Here is a 22,212-nt window from a genome sequence, read left to right on the forward strand (position 1 = left end):
AAGTTAACCATAAGTTGTATAAACGGATGTATTTGTAAATATATAAACCAAAAAATTCCTTAAACTACACAAAGGGAGGTTTGCTATAAAAATTAAGTGGACCTTATAATAAAGATATATATAAATGCATATAATTGCTTTCCATTAATTGTGTCCATGTAAACATACTAAACAAATACAATTATAAAATTAGGTAATTGGAAATTTCTCTAGCCTATGGTATGGAACACAAACGACACTAAATTGTTAACGGGAAATAACAATTAAAATTACCCACTTGATTTGAGAGAGTATAGTTATGTACCTTGAAAACGATAATGAAAGAATATTCTGTAACGGACACCAATCTATCAGCCAGATAGATGGCGAACGCTCCCGGATTCGTTTAACTGATTACACACAGATGGCGACAAGCCTAAATAAAAGAAAGCTAACACAGTAATTTTACTAGAACTCGTACAACATGTCTAGGGGAAACACTAGAGAAACTACTGATGTCAACAATACATTTAATCTGCATATAACTTGTAATGAGTGTACAAAGTCGTGGTAAAACACAATAAAGGAATAATAGTTTTACAGTATGAACAAAAACCCAACTTACAAATTGTGGAAAAACATAATATGATACACTATCACAGCTTTTAACACTTCAGAAAAATCACCACAGTATACACAACGCTGCTATTAGCATAAAGAATTACTAAGCCACTAGTAATTTAAGAATATGCTACTTAACTATTTAATACTAAACGGCATCACACAGGGCTTATGCTCTCTCAAAGACGTCTGGTAAAGTAACTGCCTATTGTGTGTCACCAAGTACTCAAGTCATACGACCACACAGGTCGAGGGTCATGGGATCGAAAATGCGATCCAGGCCACAAGGGCCACCCTGAGGGTCATGGGATCTACGCCACCTTGGGCGAGCGTGATCCAGGCCACTGCGTAACAGTGCCACCCTTCTCGGCTCCGAACCGAGGAATCGAACCTCGGCCGCCGCCGTGGCGCGCCGAGATTCTAACCACTGGGGGGGTCTCTTCAAGTGTCTATCCCAAAACAACTTGAGCTACCATTCTCGGTTTCTCACCGAGGAATGGAACCTCGGCCGCCGCCGTGGCGCGACGAGATCTTAACCACTAGATCATCTGGTCTGAATCAATCAATCAGTCAGACTCTTGATGGAAAATTTCTGAGTCTAAGACTCTCTTAGTAAGACAGCGGAAAAAACCAGTCATTGCACCACAAACCATATATGGTATTATAACAAATGTACCTAAAAATAACCAGACCTTAGTAGGTCACAATTCCAATCTCAGTAATACAAACATATTCAGAATTATACTTTTATTTTGTACTAATATGTACTTATATGTGATAGTAAACAATTCTTAATAAACAAACATGCTCGATATGACATACACTAGATAATATATTAACTACTTAAACAAAGGATTTACTTAAATGTTCACATTTATAATACAAAGCTTTACAGATCCCAAATTAACAGTTACTATCTACTTTATGCTATGTTAGATGTCATATATACATCTTTCGAAAAACTATGCGAAAAAAAATTATTTAAAAAATTGCACAAACATTACACACGTTATTAGAGTTGAACTTCACACGATCCGAGTGAATGTCTAATTAAATATATAGAGGTAGATGACAACTATACTACTAGTCTAGTTATGAATATGCAAGAAATAAATGACACCATCATAGTCGGGTTTTTTTCCTGTTCTAATAATAGCAAAACAAACTCAGTTATAGTTTTTAAAATAATTTTTTAAAATAAAATGTTTGGTTTAATGTTCGTTAATTTTAAACTTCTTATGTAGACTCACCATCAAGAAAATATTGCCTTAGTTAAATGTTAACATCTATTTATTTTAATATATGAAATTTTGTTTATGTTTATAAGCAATTTGATTTTGTTTACCCATTGTTTTACCATAGCATTGTTTTCGGGTTGTTTACATTCGACGAAGTTTCATCTCAACAAAGTCTAGAGAGTCATACCAGCCTGTAATGCTATCCCATTGAATTCCTTTATATTTAACACCACTCGCCCATTCACCGTTGACGTTAACCCTGTGACACCAACCATACCACCAACCACCGCTACTCCTGTCTACAGCACAGTTGCCACCTGGCCACACATCGTTATCAGAGTCAATGGTTGTAAACGTCATGCCCTTGTGATAACTAAAGCTGACTACAACATTCCCACCACTGAATGACGTGTAGCTCATCTTATACTTTGCTGCTTCATTTTCTACCTTAAAACCTCTGTACACAGCGTAGTAGTCTTTACCTTTATACTTCATGTCGAATCTGAGTTCATTATAACCCTGTGTTAGACAAAAAATTAGAAATATTTAGATATTGCATTGTGTTTGAAATATTGTAAGTATTGATCCATCTATACTATATGATAATTATACATAATGATAAAAAAACGAAACGAAAATCTATAAACAATATACAAAATTTTCCAAAACACATTATTACAATAAAACACACATTGCTTGAAACTTTCTATGTAAAAAGAAAATATTGAGTAAACTTATTTTGATAGTTCCTGTATCTATCCCATCATTAAAACAAAAGACGACTGTTGAGAAAGGAAATATTACATTATCTATTGCCTGCTAGCATTGCAAATTAAAAATATATTCCCTTACAAGAAATACTATTTATATTCAATTTACTTATGGCTTTTCTAGAACTCAATCCTTTTCATTAATCTCCTTGCTTTGCCTGCAGTTGTAACACGCTAGCAGGTAATCAACCCATCTCCCCTTACAATATATATATAACTTATGTACTTTTCCTTCTTTTGATAAGCTCAATAGCCCTAATTCTAAATCTTACAACGTATCTTATTTGTATCTCTATATGTATGTTGTGTAATGGGGTTAATATAATAAAGGTGAGGGCAGGCGGGAGGGTGTGGAATAGAACTGTTGATAAAACCGGTAGAGGAAGAAATGACCGGTGGAAAATATCCTGCTGACTGCATTACACTATTCTTTAAGGTTCGTTACATAACCACGATCTTTATTATATAAGCTGTGTTACCCTTCCTAAAAATATCTAACTAATCTGTATATCGGTTATCTAATAAACACTTCTGAAATAAACGGATCATGACACTTAGCTTTTTTTCCCGATAAAAACAAAAACACGCTTTGTTAATTTATTCATCTATTAACATACTGCATGTGCAGCAAATGCACCTTCGTCATATCAATTAAAGATGTATAGTATTTGTTTCGTTAGTTAGCTATTGTTTTGTAAAATTTAAAAACTCAACGAAATACATTACTATGCATTCGCCATTAAAATAGCACGTTACTTAATCTAGGTCCATTTAAATGTATTTTAAATAGTCAATGCCATAACTGATGATTTAAATGTGCATTTCAGTGACATGTGTACACCAGACGCACAGTCCAATCGATATGAAGATTAAATAAAATTATCAGCATGAATGTATTAGTAACTGTAAACAATTGTATGCTATATTAATAGCAGAAATTTCAAGACTTTGCATTCACTACTTATCTCCACATTTGCAGCTTATATTATCCATCCATCTATTTATCCCCTTTTTCAACAGCCCATTAACAGTTTTAGCCAGATTCAATACATTCTTCAGCTCATATTTGTCATATATCTTTATCGTCCAATTCTTGAATTTTATTTATTTATTTTATCTCCACCTCAGCAATGCATCTAGGTCAAGTTGTAGTCTACATTATGGTAGGAATGCAGAGCGTGTCTAAAAGAGCATCGTTTTTTTTTCTCGATCAGTATACAACCTCTACGGCGGCTTAATACTAAACTCGTTTACAATCTCGAATGTATAAGGTTTACGGTTGGGTAATATATATTTAACTCTCAGCTTCCGAGTTTCTTGATTCGAACACCTTAGATACGCATCACCGCCTCTGGTGTCTCACCAATCCCTCCCCTTTCGGATGTTTTTGCCCCCATGACACTACCCCTACAACCCTCGTGCCCCTATCTCTTTTCGTGCTATTTATTCTGTATAAATATGGTTTCTATTGCTCCTTTTTTGTATCGGTTTTATTTACATAACATTCAAACAAACATTGTAATGATATGTTTTAACACTAATTTAATAGTATTTTATATCTACTGTCCATTGGTCCACAGCTTACATGACCCCACCCACCTAGACCCCCACCTCTTTTCACATGGAGTTGAATTTCATAAAAGCCATCCTTAAAATGGTTTTGTTAACCTTTATTAACATGTACGAAACTATTCAAATTCTTTAATGAGAAAACTGCTAACCAATTTTTGACCTTTAAAACTCCACCGTATCCCCACACATCATTATAGCTTCACACCTACCCACCCCACACATGTCGGTACTAAACATTTAAATGATCGTAGCTACGACTATGCACATCGACCCTTAAGCAGCACACTTTACCCCCTCCCGCTCAATGACTAACACTCCAACATGTTCGGTAACCCCCCCCCCCCCAACGACCACACAACGCCCCCCCCCCACCCCAACATCAACTTTGATTTGTTTGTGTTGTTTTTGTTTTCTTTTGTATCCACTATTGTACACATTGTGACGAAATTTATGAAAAACATCTATGTGTGTTGACTATTTTACTAAGTTTTACAAATGGTAAATACACACACCATGCGAACTGTATATTTTTCAACCAGCCTTTGGTTTTTTTCACCTTGTTACAAATTTAAACGTTAAACTAACATAAACGCCTGGCTCGCCTGGCTCGCCTTAAACCCACACACAATCACTCTCTTTACGCTTCGTCAGCCACCGCGAGCCGCCCCCTCTACCCACATAACCCTTAACCTGGATATCCTCATACTACTTTTACCTACTCCAACGATCTCACTCAACCCATCAGTTTCGATTCGTTTGAATCTTGTTTTTTTTTCTTTTCTATTTAATTTAATAAATGGGAAGAAATCAACGTAAACTAACTTTGTTTTCAACTATTCTACTATATGTTATAATTTTCACCCTCATTTACTGGTAAAATGTTATAAACTAGCCTTTGACCCAGTGGCGTAGCGAGGTCGGGTGTCACCCGGTGCGGCACTTAATGGTGTCATCCCCCCCCCCCCCAGAGGCGTTGCGACCCTTCCCGGGGCAATCTTTCAAGTTTTCGATTTGCACCCCCCCCCTCTCAAACTTTCGATTTGCACCTCCCCCCTCAAACTTTCGATTTGCACCCCCCCCCCCTCAAGTTTTCGATTTGCATCCCCCCTCCTCAAACCTGCGATTTACACCCCTCCCCCTCAAACTTTCGATTTGCACCCCCAACTCTTAAAAGGCTATTTAACACTCTAATTAATCACTCTATTAAGTGGAATTATCATTTTTCTCTATATATTTTGCTATTTTTTTGCCTTGGTGTCACCCCCCTAAATGGTGTCACCCAGTGCGGTCCGCACCCCCCGCACCCCCCTTGCTACGCCCCTGCTTTGACCACTGTTTTAACCAACGTGTTTTAAACCCAAATTATATTATGTATATATTTACTTATGTGTCTATTTATTTATTATACCCGTTGCATCACATTAACTACCTTGTAAATATCTACCCAAATGGTGTGTGAAGTTACTGTATTTATAAAACACGATTACACCAGGCCTGAAATGAGTTTGGACATAATGTTTTCAGGTTTGTTATCTCAGGGTGGTTATACATCGCTATGAAATAGTTTAAATTACTCAGGAAAAAAGATAATTTATAATTGGTTAAACAGGGTAGCAAAAACTTTTTGCGGGGGAGTCTTTTTTCTTGTTCCGCCACTGATAGTGACACATCAATATCAATATATTTTCTTACGAGAAATATCTAGGCTAAACAAAAGTATGACTGCCAATTGTAGTACATTATCCTTCACTTATCTAATCAGTTATTCACTGCTAGTCAATAAAACTCTCCTCTAAAACTTAGTATTACCCTAGTTATGTAATTACTGTCCCCTCATTTAAATGTCAACATATTACCATATCTATCCATTTCTTGTTCACAACCCTAAGTTTTACCTATTGCTAACTTTTCATCCATTTCTTTTTGTATTTGTGTCCGTTAAATAATAAAATGGGTTAGTGACCGATTGCAGTTATTTGTTTAGTGGGTGTAATTTACAGGGTAGTTAATATAAGGAAATGATAGAGGAATATGACTTGAGGATAATTAAAGACCAATGAAATCAAGACCGCTAAAATCTAACGTTGAGATATTAAAAACAAAATAAAGTGTATTTCATCTACAATTCAGAGATCATATAATAATATGAATAACGTGATATATTGCGATTTATTTTAAAAGACTTGTGTTTATCGAGAGGAGAATAAAATGTTTTTTTCCATTAATAGACTCCCTTTATATGTGCAAGTTGTGTCAATTGAGATGGTGTAATATAGTTTATGTCAGATAATTTTTGCTGTTGTAAAATATATAAAAATCACATCCACCAAGAAAACGTGTTTCATACGTAATTGCCAGTGTCATATTAGTAACTGCAATGTATTTAATTGTCAATGCAAGTACTAAATTTTAAATTAGATAATTCTTAGAAAAGCAAGTAAAATAAATTATGATCGAATTGAAAAACTGATGTTGAAAAGACCCCATGTTTTTTGAAACAGTTATCAAACATCTAAACTCACAAGCTAGTGTATAGTTGTATCGAATAAAGTGATTTCTTTAAGAATTACAAATTACTTGATAACATCTACATCGTGCAGTGCGTGTGGGTTACAATAAACTTAACACAGTTCCCTAAAACATATTAATAAGTTTTACTTCGTAATGTTTTAGTACAAAAATCAGTTTCCATGCCTGGTTTTTAAACAGCCAATATTTCCTTACCAAATCTGTCAATTTTGAAATTACATCATTTCCGATCCAAAAGTCTCCGGATGTTGAACCAAATCCATTTTTATAATCGTTCCAAGTTCTTGTAAATTTCACATCACCTTTGATACGTCTCTAAAAGAATTAACGACAATGCTAAAATAAAGTTTAAGAAATAAGTATGATTAATTCTGTAGATTAATTATGTTTTTATTTTACGCAAGTGTTAATAACAATCCAATGTTTTAAGAAATCAAAATGCTTATTTAAGAAATAACGGTAGTAGTAAAACAACGGCTTAGGGAGTTGATTGAATTTATTCAAAGGCTTAATTATCTATAAAATTAATCAAGATTATTGTTATATTATAATGAGACGGCGTGGCCTAGCGGTAAAGCGCTAGACTGCTAACCCGAAAGTTTCGAGTTCTAAACCTGGTTAAGTTATTAGAATGTCCCTGAGTCCACCAAACTCACGTTAAGGAAAGTAAAGGCGGCTGGGCATAGTGCTGCCCACATTATCCCTTTACATGCCGAGGTCAAGAAACATGAAGTTTACTTCATCTGCCCAATGGATCGTTAGGTCTAAAGAGGAATCTTTACTATATTGTTATATTATACAACAAACCAGCTACACAATCACCAGATAGCCCCTTGCTTTAACGTTTCCTTCGGTTTAAACTTTAAACAGATACATCGCAACTTTTAAACATACAGCAAAAAAGGATTTTCCTGCACATTAATAAAATACACTAAATGTACACTGAACACAATCGTTATCTATCACGAAGTCTGAATTTCTCTGTTTTATTTCAAACTTCTAACGTTAGTTATTTCAAAAAAAAAAAAAAAAAAAAAAAAAAGACTACAAATCAGCTTTTTTTTTTAAAATCCGCCAAAGAATGAAATATTTAAAAAATACACTTGTGAACTGTTCACCTGGTCAACCAATTAAACTATTGAACAACGGTTTAGCTAAAATTATTAATAGAGATGGTATCTCTTGATGTCGATACAACTACCAAAATCATTATAATTTCAAATAAACAAACAATATATAGTACAAACACAGTGAAAGTCGTTCAACTGTTATTTGTTTTACATTATTTAGGTAATAGCTAAACTATAATTGACTATTATAAATATGTTTTCAGTTGAATAAATTCATCAAAACTGTCAGATAAATACAGGATATACAAAATTTAATAATTGGTTAGAATGATTTATAGGACAAAATAACCTGTATAATAATCCATCCACCACCGTCAGTTTTGTTATCACACAATGTTCTGCTGACATCTACTTCAGCCTCTATCATATCCGCTAAAACACGATCGTTCATGTGGGCACATTTTAACTGAAGTAAAATAATATTTCAAATAATTTATTTATTATAGGTAAAAATGTAATAAATTGAAGATATATGTGTTTACATCACACGGGGTAAACATTTCGTTACTTTATTTTAATAAATATATGGTATTATCTATAACAAAGTTATCACCTAGCAAAACATTACACATATACACACAATAAAGAAGAAAGCATACACACTTATATATATATGTTAACACACACATATATATATATATATATATATATATATATATATATATATATATATATATATATATATATTACAAACCAATACCCACCCACATTATATATATATATATATATATATATATATATATATATATATATATATATATATATATATATGTATAGAGAGAGATATTGAGATATATATATAGATATATAGATATATATATGCATATCTGGACTTATATAGTTATGTGTGTTTGTTTGTGCGTGTGTGTGTATATGTATAGGTAGAGCTAACGTTGGTATGTGTTAGAATTTAATGACATAAATGACCAATATATGAACGTGAATATTTTGTTAAGTATTGTCAGGACAAGGACCAACGTTTTCTTAATGTGAGCTGCTGGCATGCAATTTTAATGTAATTTATTTTATAGGCATTCTACTTAATCGTACTTCTTATGAATTCTTATTAATTATAAAATATACTTTTAAAAATATATACCCCAAATTTTTTGTAGAACATTAAGTTCTTTTCAATAAACACCAATAAAAAACGTGTTCGTATTTTTACGTTTGACGCATGTAGGGGCCTATATGGGAGGCTGATTTAAGGCTAGATTGCAAAATATCATATAAAAAAAGAACATTTATTTCGGAGCTTTGCAATCTCTTTGCAAAACTGACAATGTCAAGCGAAATCAGGAATTAGCAGAACGTAAAAATCTGATCATGTTATATAAATATGATATACATATATATATATATATATATATATATATATATATATATATATATATATATATATATATATTTAAATTTTAACGTACGTTTTCAAGTCCAAAAAATCCATTCAATCTACTGAATACGACATATATTTGAGCTGATTTCTTAATCAGATTTTGTATGGATGTGTTAGTCTTCTCCGTGTTGGCGTTTAAATCTTTAAGTGTTTCTGACAGTAATTTGTTGCTTTCTTCCAGTTGCTGAATGCGCACATTTTGACGTTGTTCCAAAATCGAAGTGCTATTTTCAATGATTTGCTTAGTCACGTTTAATAAATCTATTTTCAAATCTTGCATGTTTTTAGTCAGATGTTCCTTTTCATTTGAATTTTGAGACAAACTTAAAGATACATTAATCACACTGTAGTTCAGTTTCTCCAGTTGTTTGTTTAAAGCCATGTAATGACTCTGTACGTCTTTTATTGATCTATTGTATATTTTAAGTGTTTTATTGTTTGCTTCCATCTGTTTAGATGTTTTTAATAAGTTTTCATTTAAGTAATTTTTAAACTTCGCAAGCTCTTGATTAGTTTTATTTTGTATGTCCAATTTGTTCTTAACGTCCTTGTATTCATTTGTTATGTTGTTAATTTTGTGTTCGAGTCTCTGAGTTTTAGATTCTTGAGCAACTAACAAGCTATTCAATCTACTTTCCATCGCATTTGTAAGATTAACTAAGTTGTCAGCTCTTTCTTCCACCGGTAACTCTCTTCTATGATTTATTTGACTTACAGTTTGGTTAGAATATCTGTCGTCTGTTGAAAACTGTAAATTTATCTTCAAGTCAGCACTGTTTAACAATTCAGAATATTTAAAAGTTTTTAGAAACTCTGACATTCTATCAATTGTTTTATCAAACTCTGGAGTTTTAGCCTCTAAGGTCATCAACATCAGCGGCTTACGATTGTCTTGGTCAACAGGTTTTGTTTTGTTCTCTTTCTTCTCAACGAGACCCCTTTTATTTGTGTAATACACATCACATCCAAACACAGTACTAAAACAATCAGAAGTTTTTGTAAATGACACAGTCAAGTCTCCAAGCACCTTTGAAAACTTTCCATCAACTTTTGATCCATTTACTTTATAATCTCGAACTCTTGAATCTGATTCTGATACAGACGCCAACACAATCTTCCCCTCTAATTCACTGATCCTATAGACTGATATGTTGACAAGAGCTGAGATTTCATTATCTTCTCTTGTGTTCTCCACACAATGTAACTTGGCACAAAATAAATCTTTACCCTCCATATAATATTCTCTTTCCAATGAAATGTCAAGTCCTGAAAATATATAAGTATTTTATAAAAACTTGTAAGCATAAAAAATGGCTGAGTTTGCTTTAATTTGAGAAACAAAAAGCAGTAATATCCCTCCAATTACCATCATGTCTATGTGTTTGAAAAAAGTTGTTTATCACCGTAAGTTATTATTTATATAAGTATAAGTTTTAAATAAACATGTATCCCATCGTTAAAGCATTTATGTTGTTTTAATTCCAATAGGTAAAAGATCGATCACACACAGATGTTCTACACTGCTTCTCATCACTGTAATACAGCTTTACATTTCTGTCAGCTTGAGGCAAAAAATATTTCTGGCAACATAAGACTAGTCTGCCTATATTGTAACGTTTAAACGGCCACATCACGTACTTCATCTTTACATCTCTGGAGCATCTTATAAATTATTACAATTTAAATATATACACACATTATAAGTGTAATACTACATAATACTGACATGTTAATAATATATTAAGGATGTTCCGTTACCGAATGCAGTTTATGCTAATACGTTGCGGGTATTATAATATGCTGATCGATTCTACAAGGTCCAATTATTATATAATATATTTGATCAATCGTGTACTTATACCACTTCGATGCAGTAATTTTAAGGGAATTCTTTTTTTTCGTTATTGTTGTCAAAATTGTCACTTTATATCTGGATACTTTATTCGTTTTACTGTACAAGCACAAACGTTAACCGTTTTGCGATCCTGACGGTCAATGGTGCAGTAGAGTTCACCTATTTCAATTACCTCAGTCGATGAAGTGAGAGTGTTTTCAGCAATATTCTCTTCCTCGCTTTATGAATGTAAGTAAACCGCGTGTAAACTTCCAAAATAAAGTTTAAACGCTGCATTTAATAACATTTTAGATAGTCTTATAATATTGTGAGGCTGGTCATCTGCAAAAAGGTATGTTGATAAAATATGGTATGTTGATAAAAAGTGGTATGTTGATAAAATATGGTATGTTGATAAAATATGGTATTTTGATAAAATATTGTATGTTGATAAAATATGGTATGTTGATAAAATATGGTATGTTGATAAAATATGGTATGTTGATAAAATATGGTATGTTGATAAAATATGGTATGTTGATAAAATATGGTATGTTGATAAAATAAAGTATGTTGATAAAATATGGTATGTTGATAAAAACCGATCAAAGGAGTAGAGCTCTCAATAGTAAATAAACAACATTCTTTGTTGAAAGGCACATTCGCTGTTATGATACTTAGATATAATTGAGCAACTTATCAAAGAAATGCATAGTCTTACACGGAATTAAAGTGTAGAGTTTTGCATAAGAAAAAGATAAAGATAACAATGAGACTGGTCGACTATTGTCTCTAGCGTTGTTCCATCTTGCCATTGATTGGATCATGAGAATTGCGACAGAGTAAAAAAGAAAGTATATACCACGGACTCACTGATAACAATTTGATGACTAAGACTTTGTAGAATATCTCGTCTTATCTCACCAAAGCAATAAAAATTACAATAGGGAAAAAAAGCAACCAAAATATCTACAACTCTAAAGGCAAGTTTATAGGGAGAAAAACAGAATCGTATAGAAAATAGGAAAAAAAAATCTCTCCTAAATAACTGAAAGATAAATATATATAAAACATAAAATCTGCCACACCAAGGCAGGACAAACAATAAAAATATAGCTCGAAGAGGTGCAGACAAAAAACGCCAGAATTGGAAAGGCAAGAGAAGCTTTTAGCCATATGAAAACGCCTTGAGTTAGAGAAAACTGATTGTCAAGTTCAAACTAAAATGATCAGGCCTAAACGTTTGCATAGAGCAATAACTTTGAGAATTAATATAAAAATACAATTCATGCATGAACAAAATGTTTGATGTATACTCGCCTGAAGAACAGTTTTAAAAGAAACTTGATTGAAACCATCATCAAAGAAGAACACTAGAGTTACACAATACAGAAACTGATTCAAAAGGAGGTGTAGATTATTTATTATTATTCCAAAGGAGTGACTACTCTTTAAACAAATATTTGGCATCAACTATTAGAACCTAGAAGGAACCCATTGTGGAAAAAAATCCGCATAGATTTAATTGGAGACATGATTTAGAGAACAATATATAGAAAATGAACCAACATTAAGGAAATGTAGAGGAAAAGGCTACTAACTCTGTTGCAAAGCCCTAAAGAGGTCGATACTTCAAAGAAAAAAGTACGCACACAATTCATCCAACAACCCCCTACCTCCCAATTTTCAGTGCCGCCAGGGGGGAGGGCACACCATTTAGGAATGAACTGTGTTATAGTTACATTTATAGTTTAGCATTTAAAAACACTAGCGCGCTAGACGGCTCGGCGTAGTGTAGAACAAACTATTCCTTCATATGCCGAAATTACAGAAATAGGTGAATTCCTCTTAACTTGTCATATGAAACGTCAGGTTTGAAAAGGCAACATTAATTTATTTAAAAGCCTTTCAATTCAATTGCGTGTACGCTTTTATTAGGGAAGAAAAACTTATAAACGTTTAAAATATATCAATTATAAAAGTGCAACATAATCTTCCCCTCTAATTTACTGAAATTATCCAATGACATGTTAACAAGAGCTGATATTCTATTATCTTCTCTTGTATTCTCCGTACAATGTAACTTGGCACAAAATAAATATTTTGCTACTGTGTAGTGTTCTCTCTCTAATGACATGTCAAGCCCTGAATAGATGTTTGTATGTTATAGTATATTACATTAAGGTGCAAGTCAATGGCAATTTTAGATGTAACAAACTATTAAAGAATAACAGAACATTATATACATTAAGTATTGTGCGATAGGCAAGAAAAACATATTTACTACTTTACCATTGATCCAAGCTAATTTTGCAATGATTATCAAGCTCAGAAGAAAGATCATTTTGACCTTTTCTTTAAACAAAAATAACTTCTAGTTAAATAAAAGAAAGTATTCCGCTATGCTTGCTGCAATTTATTACACAAGCAAAGATAAAGCAGTCGTTGCCGTTTAAAAAGTCTGAGTGTAGAGGATGTGACCTCAATTACTTAACATTGCGGATGGTGAAGCAGGACTTAACCGTTTCGTGGAAATGTACCGCAATGGGTTCAGGACACATCCTCTTTTGAGAATGAGCAATATTCACATAAGTGTAACTTCCAACATATTTTACACTCGACCACACGTATGGCAGAACAAATTAATTAACTAACAAACACATTTTACGTACTGTAACGCAAAAATAAATCAAATGTCATAGCATTTATAATATATATAATATGCAAATGGTCTAACAGTATAATTAGGTAAAGGGTGTTTATTATGTTATTTAATGTTAAGTTTGTATTGGCAGTATACTGTACTAATTGAGTGTATTTGTCGTTTTTTATTTCCTTAATAAAATATGCTTACTGTGAGAAGTAGTCTAATCTGCAGAAAATTTTGGGGACATGTATTACTGGCAAGAGAGAGGTTAGTATTAGAGTACTTGAAGTTTAGTATAATTTAATTTAATAAAGTATCATAATTTGTTTCCCGTTCTTGGCACTAGGTAATATTTTCTAGTATAAGTTAAAGAAAGATTCATTCTTAGAGCTACATAACACTTGGAATGCATTTTCATCAGCATACAAAAAATAGACATGACAAACAAATACATATAGGCCTACACCTCACGTGATGTTTTAAAGAATATGTTTTTATATTAGTGTGAAATATACATTTGTACTTGTCGTTAAATTTGGATTGAAATTAAAAGTAAATAATATCGATGAGTTAAAAATGTATTATATGTTTTAAACACTGTTGCTTATTACCAAGTAGGCGTATTATTTAAGATAACATAATGCATACGGTCAGATCAGGCTCAATGGCTACAGGACATTACTTCCCCCCGGATATTACCCCCTAGGACATTCTCCCACCCCCCTCCCGTATTTACCCCCGGATAAATTACCCCCATGTCAATTACCACCTTGTTAATTCCACCCCACCCCCTACCGGGGAATTACCCCTACCCTATCAAGTTTGAATCCTACCTAGGTCTATAACTATAAACTATCTTATTCCTAAACATTAAGAAAAAGACCAAACCAAAGCATCTGCCTAAGCCTAAAACGTAACACAAAACTAAAATCAACCCTAGCCCTATCCCTATCCCTATCCCTATCCCTATCCCTATCCCTATCCCTATCCCTATCCCTATCCCTATACCTATCCCTATCTCTAAACCTATCCCTAGCCCTAGCCCTAGCCCTAGCCCTAGCCCTAGCCCTAGCCCTAGCCCTAGCCCTAGCCCTAGCCCTAGCCCTAGCCCTAGCCCTAGCCCTAGCCCTAGCCCTAGCCCTAGCCCTAGCCCTAGCCCTAGCCCTAGCCCTAGCCCTAGCCCTAGCCCTAGCCCTAGCCCTAGCCCTAGCCCTAGCCCTAGCCCTTGCCCTTGCCCTTGCCCTTGCCCTTGCCCTAGCACTAACCCTAACCCTCTCAGGGGGTAATGTCGGAGGGGAATGTCCGGGAAGTAATTGATGTTTAACATCTGTAAGTTGAAGCAATGTTTATAGTTTAAAGACATACATTTATTTTTATTTTTACAGAAATAACATGGTGTCAAACTTGTGTTATTTTCTATTTAAAAGAATATTAACAGGGTTTTAGATAAGAAATTGTGTAAGAATACTGATAGGATTTTTAAAAAATAGTGTATATATATATATATATATATATATATATATATATATATATATATATATATATATATATATATATATATATATATATATATATATATATATTTATGTATAAACACATAACACAAACACACATACACACATACACATGCACACATACGCATATAGGCAAACATACACACATACACACTCATACACGCATACACGCATACACGCATACACGCATACACGCATGCACGCATACTAGCATACACACATACACGCACAAACGCATACACGCATACTCGCCTACACGCTTACACGCATATACGCATACAAACATACACGCCTACACACATACACACATACACGCTTACACGCATACACACACGCATACGCGCATACGTGCATACGCACATAAGCACATACGCACACACACATACACACATACACACATACACACATACACACATACACACATACACACATACACACATACACACATACACACATACACACATACACACATACACACATACACACATACACATATACACAAATACACACATACACACATACACACATACACACAAACACACATACACACATACACACATACACACATACACACATACACACATACACACATACACAAATACACACATACACAGATACACACATACACACATACACACATACACACATACACACGTACACACGCTTACACGCTTACACGCTTACACGCCTACACTCATACACTCATACACTCATACACGCATACACGCATACACGCATACACGCATACACGCATACACGCATACACGCATACACGCATACACGCATACACGCATACACGCATACACGCATACACGCATACACGCATACACGCATACACGCATACACGCATACACGCATACACGCATACACGCATACACGCATACACGCATACACGCATACACGCATACACGCATACACGCATACACGCATACACGCATACACGCATACACGCATACACGCATACACGCATACACGCATACACGCACACACGCACACACGCACACACGCATACACGCATACACGCATACACGCATACACGCATACACGCATACTCGCATACACACATAAACGCATACACGCATACACGCATATACGCCTACATGCCTACACGCCTACACGCATACACGCATACACACATACACGCCTACACGCATACACGCATACACGCATACACGCATACTAGCATACTAGCATACTAGCATACACGCATAAACTCGTACACGCGTACATGCATACACGCATGAACGCATACACGCATGCACGCATACACGCATACACGCCTACACGCATACGCACATACGCGCATACGCACATACGCACATACGCATATAAGCACATACGCACATACACACATACACACATACACACATACACACATACACACATACACACATACACACATACACACATACACACATACGCACATACACACATACACACATACACACATACACACATACACACATATACACATACACACATACACACATACACACATACACACATACACACATACACACACACATACACACATACACACATACACACATACACACATACACACATACACACATACACACATACACACATTCACACATACACACATACACACATACTCACATACACACATACACACATACACACATGCACACATACACACATACACAAATAAATTTGCAAAACTATGTTTTTCCGACTAGGGTAGTAAAACGTCAAGATTCGTGAAAATATCGATTTCGATTTTTTGAACGTTTACAATACTTCCTCTGTACTGCGTATACGTGGAAATAAAAACAAACAATTGTTACCTAAAAAAATACACAGATAATTAAAACTAAATATCTCTATTTCATTTGCGTTGCAGTTATATACAAATGTACTCACCACAGATGAACATGATATTTACAAACAACAGAGCCGTCACTAAAACAGCAGACATTGTAGAGCTGTGTAGTTCTGTATCACACGAACTGGAGACTTCTCTAACCCGCTGCTTCTGTTTACTTGTGATGATATCGCCGTCTATTTATACCATAAACATTGCGTTGAAGAAAAAAAAAAAAAAAAAAAAAAAACGTTAGGGCTAAGGCGTGTTGATAAAATTGTTTGTGAAATTGCCTTCACCGAATTTCCCACGTAAAAAAAAATATGCTGAAACGTCAATTAAGTTCATGGATCGCACCTTTCAAAAATTGAAATTTTAAGAGCCCGACTTTTTATTTTAGAAGTGGTTTCTATGTACCTTGCTTTTTTTTGCTATATTGTTTATTTTAGCATACAGATGAAGTACTTTAAGGGGACAGTATCACCCAGACATTTGAAAAAAAACTTTTATACATACACACTCACATTTTTTACTATAATTGTAATTATCAAGGAGCTATAAAACAGCTAATAAAATAAAGTTAACGTATAATGCAAACATTTTTTATAAATAATTTTACCAAAAATTTTATACTAAGTAATTTTTGGCTGCAGTTTTCCAACATTTATGCCCTTCCTGCTGAAATACGCTTGTTGATGCATAACAGTGTAGCCTATCGCTGGAACTAAAAAATATCTATTGTGACAAATTTTGAATTTTTAGATTTTCAAAGTCAGACCAAAAAAATTGATTTTTTTTTCTTTTTATAAATCCTATATAATGCAAAATGTACATAATGCAAACGTACATAATAAATATTTACATGCTGTCATGTAGGTGATTATAAAAAAAATCGAAAGGGATAATAGTAAAAGGGGTGAAGATCAAATGAAAGTTTCAGGAATCCAGGTGGGGAGTGGAAAGGAAATTGTTCAAAGAGGGGGGGGGGGGGGGATCAATGGGACAGTGAAGCATTTTCTATGTAGGGAAACAAAATATGTTGACCAGTTGCAAGACTGTTTATTCGTAAACTGGTCGCATTGAGTTTTCAAAAGATTGCTGTGTGAAAGATGAGGGGAAAGAAGCAAGATGTAGAACTTTAAGTAAGTAAATGAATAGATATTTGAAATTGGTGTTGGGGTGGGTGGTGGGGTTCTTGGAACAGTTGAAGGGGATGTGTCTGACGAGGCGTGGAGAGGGTGTCTGTGTGTGTTTAAGGAAAGCCAAGCGTCAAATTCTGTGCTGTGTGATCTAACTGCTGAGGTGTTACTATTTATAGTGTGTGTGGGTGGGGGGAGGGTGTGACGAAAAGATTGCTGTGTGAGCGATTTAGCGAGAGGGTGAAAGGTTGGTATGTTCAAGTCGGTGTTTATGTTTATTTGAATGTTTAGTACGGATAGGTTAGGGGTGGGTAGGCGTGTAGCCATCGCGGGGTGTGGGGATACAGTGGAGATTTAAAGGTAAAAAATTGGTTAACAGTGTCAAAAGAGTTATTTAAGTTAACAAAACAACTGTAAGTACAAATGTGGGGGTAATTGGGGTCATTTTGTACGTTGTGGACCAAAGTACCGTACGTATATGATAATAGTTGTTAGAAATGTATTTGGATAATACATCATCTTCAGTATTTAACATAATATTTCAACACAGGGGTGGGGTCACGGGGACGAAGGGGATGCAGTTATGGGGGCAATATGATATTGGGGTCATGAGGTTTAGGGGCGGGGGACGGGGAGGGTGTGATGAAAAGGGATGTGTCGGTTAGATTAGGCGGGCCAGGTGGCAAATGCAGTGTAATATGTTCTTTACGTTGTGGTGTTGCTAATTATTGTATATGTGTTTGAGTGCTGTCATTGTCGAGTCGTCTACGATAAATCAAGTCTAGTACGTGTCCCGGGAACTGTACCTTGTCGTGTTTTGCTTTTATACTACTGTTCCAAATAGTTTTTCTATATATAGCTACCGTCCTTGCTTTTTGCTCTAGGTCCGTCCTGTCTCTTTGTTTATAGTTATAACTATACCGATGTTGAAGTTCTCGTTTTCTGTTATTTTGGTTTCTAGCGTCTTTTTCAAGTTTTGTATGGTTGGGCATTCTAAATAGATGTACGTTTCGGTTTCTGGTGTGTTTTGTCTGCATAGTGGGCAAAAGGGTCTTGGCCTTGAGATTTACATAACAGACATTCGAGTGTGAACATGTTAAGGCAACCTTTGACCCTGCAGTAAGAAAGTATGTCAATCTTTCGTTCCCACGATTTAAAAAAGTAGTTCTCAAAATAAAAAACAAATGTTTATACCCAAACCAAAAGAAATCTTACAAGGACGAGTAAGCTTAGCATTTGCATAAAAATAAAATGTATATTTTAAAAAAAAATCATTTTTCATACCAAAATTAACTATGCGTCGCTTAATATTAAGAAATACTTTCTTTACTAGGAATAGTAGCAATAACCCATAAATGTCAAAATTTAGTTCAATGTAAATATGTATATCAGTAAACCTTTACTGGATTTTTTATATTGATACTACAACAAGATTACAAACAAAGAAGATTTTTTTTTTGTTAAAGTTCGTCAATTTTATGAATATTTTATTCAACGTACTACACATGAAATACAACTTAACTAAAGGGTTATACTTGTATCTTGTATTTGAGAAAGTAAAATAAATATTTTAATCTTCTCTATGCGGGGCATCAGAAATCTATGTCTTTTGAATAATACAGTTATTAACACATCTCACATGTTAGAAGGCTGAGCGACATAGATTTTGTGTAGTATGCTATGCTTTCTTTTATTTATAATATAATTTAATTATGCTTGTGACCTATCTCATATGTTAGTAAAAAAACTCGTCACCATATATGATATGCTGGTCACATGACTAGGCCCTTCATTTAAATTATAATCACATGACTCAGGTCTTCATTTCAGATCCAGATTGTGCTAGTGAAATGTTAAATTTAGATCAAAAGTTTAATCTTGATTGCATTGCTCCATAAATCAGCTACTTTATATCAGCAGTTTTACCGTAATTTTAAAGTTCTCATGCCAGAAATCCTTTGCCCTAATTGTTGCGGGAAGAAATACAAAGTCAGTTACAGGCCTACATGTTTTTTTTTACCTACTCACACGATAGAAAAGTGTAACATCTCAAGGACAAGCTATGAGTGTAGAACGTAGATACCCACATTCTTATCTTGATGCACGTGTTGTTTTGCTCGGCTCATGTAAGACGATACCAGTGGGAAACGTAATGTTCACGCGATGGTGCTGCCAACAATTCTTTACATGCAAAATATTGGTTTATTTTTAAAAATTATGTCTTGTGCACAAGGGTTCTAAAGTTGTTTTAATGAATTCTATTTTTAAAATAATTTTAATGTATAGAATATTTAGAATTGTATTTTCATCATAATATTGTGTGTATCTATTAAAAGGCAGCACATAGTAAATATCTTTTTATTAGCTGATTTACTGTAGTCATAACGTGACCCACCCCACCCTCCAATTTTCGCAAACGTTGGTTCGGTTTTAACCAGTCACTATCTATATAGGGTGTTATTGCACTGTTACACAATCAACAAAAGAAAACAGTTGAATCTGCGAGTGGAGCCTGGCAGCCGTATAATTTCTTGACTTTTTTCTTTTTATCATTACAAGCTTTTATTTAACTCACTTCCTCGTCAGTCGTCAGTCTAGATCGAAACGCAGGAGTGAAAATTCGGTCACTTCTACTTGACCGATACGATTCACATTTGACACGTGGGTCAAGACATGAAGACAATGCAATTTGAAATTAAATTTGACTTAATTGGATGTCTAATTAATTTTTTATGAATTAATTAAAATTTGGACCGAATTAGTAGGCATGTCTATCCAACCACACCACACGCGTCATCACGTTCAATAGCTGTGCCATCACGTTCAGTAGGTGCGCAATGGTTTTTTTGTCATGTAACTCTATTGTAAATAAAACATGTAAAGTACTGGAAAAAAAATTCATAAAAAACGTTTTAATAACAAGCTTATACGTAATAATGCACTAAAAAGTAGAAAATAAATTATAGACTACTATTTAAATAACTAGAAAGAAAAGCGTGGGTGTCTTCCTTAACATTAGTAAAGGTATCCAATAGATACTAAAGTGACCCACGCTTTTCTTTCTAGTTATTTAAATAGTAGTCTATAATTTATTTTCTACTTTTTAGTGCATTATTACGTAAAAGCTTGTTATTAAAACGTTTTTTTATGATTTTTTTTAAATACTACAGCTTGTTATTTGTTTTAATTTTATTTCTACCTCCTTTTGTAGCCTTTCTCTTGACCTACCCTTTTTTACTTTCGTCATTGTAATGGTGGCTGCCGAAAATGACGATATCATGATTCCTTTTTTAACAACGTTTAATGGTCATTTCAGAAATATATACTTTAAATCGTTATTTTTGCGTATTACTCAAGGACACCGGTCTAGTTTCAACAATGGACGATTAGTGTTTGATGCAAACTTTGTATGTATATTTTGTTGGTCGAATCACTGAGAATATCCAGCAGAATATAATAAAAGTAAGAGAACGTTAGTTGCTTTATTCAATACTGTTCTAATCATACTGAAAATATATTCTAAACTGTAGAAAATTATAATTTGCTTTCTACTAAACTAATGTCAGTAATGTTTTAAAAATCATACAGGGCATAAACAAAACATATAAAAAATAACTTGATCGAGACAACAACAAACAAACCCCGCCCATTTTGCCCGCCGTGTATTTGAATAGGGACAAATCTAGCAGACGACACATTTCTGCTGAACGTCAGTGAACTGTCAATCGCGTCACAACACTCCTTAAAAAACAAACCCACCGTATCATTGAAAATCGGGATCCGGACAAAAGGCCGACATGGTCAAAAGTCCGTCACGGACAAAAGGCCGTCACGGACAAAAGGCCGACATGGTCAAAAGGCTAACACGGACAAAAGGCCGTCATGGACAAAAGGCCGACATGGTCAAAAGGCTAACACGGACAAAAGGCCGTCACGGACAAAAGGCCGACAAGACAAAAGTTTCTCATAAATATTTATAGGTACATACTATAGGATAAAATAAAACACACGATGTAGC

The 22,212-nt window shown here is 34.3% G+C and overlaps 1 protein-coding gene across 1 annotated transcript; it reads right to left on the reverse strand.

Annotated features, from left to right (window-relative positions):
- Positions 1-1,139: 1,139 nt before the first annotated feature.
- LOC131939969 (angiopoietin-4-like) lies at positions 1,140-17,226 on the reverse strand. Its single transcript, XM_059298496.1, has 6 exons — positions 17,115-17,226; positions 9,264-10,501; positions 8,129-8,245; positions 6,905-7,024; positions 2,123-2,357; positions 1,140-1,153 (listed from the first exon to the last, which is right to left on the reverse strand). Exons 1-6 carry the CDS (start codon positions 17,167-17,169, stop codon positions 1,140-1,142), a joined length of 1,779 nt encoding a protein of 592 aa, XP_059154479.1. The 5' UTR covers positions 17,170-17,226.
- Positions 17,227-22,212: the final 4,986 nt, after the last annotated feature.

This window comes from Physella acuta, unplaced genomic scaffold (assembly GCF_028476545.2).
Source record: "Physella acuta isolate Inbredline_101_S28 unplaced genomic scaffold, ASM2847654v3 ptg000306l, whole genome shotgun sequence".
Lineage (NCBI taxonomy): Eukaryota > Metazoa > Mollusca > Gastropoda > Physidae > Physella > Physella acuta.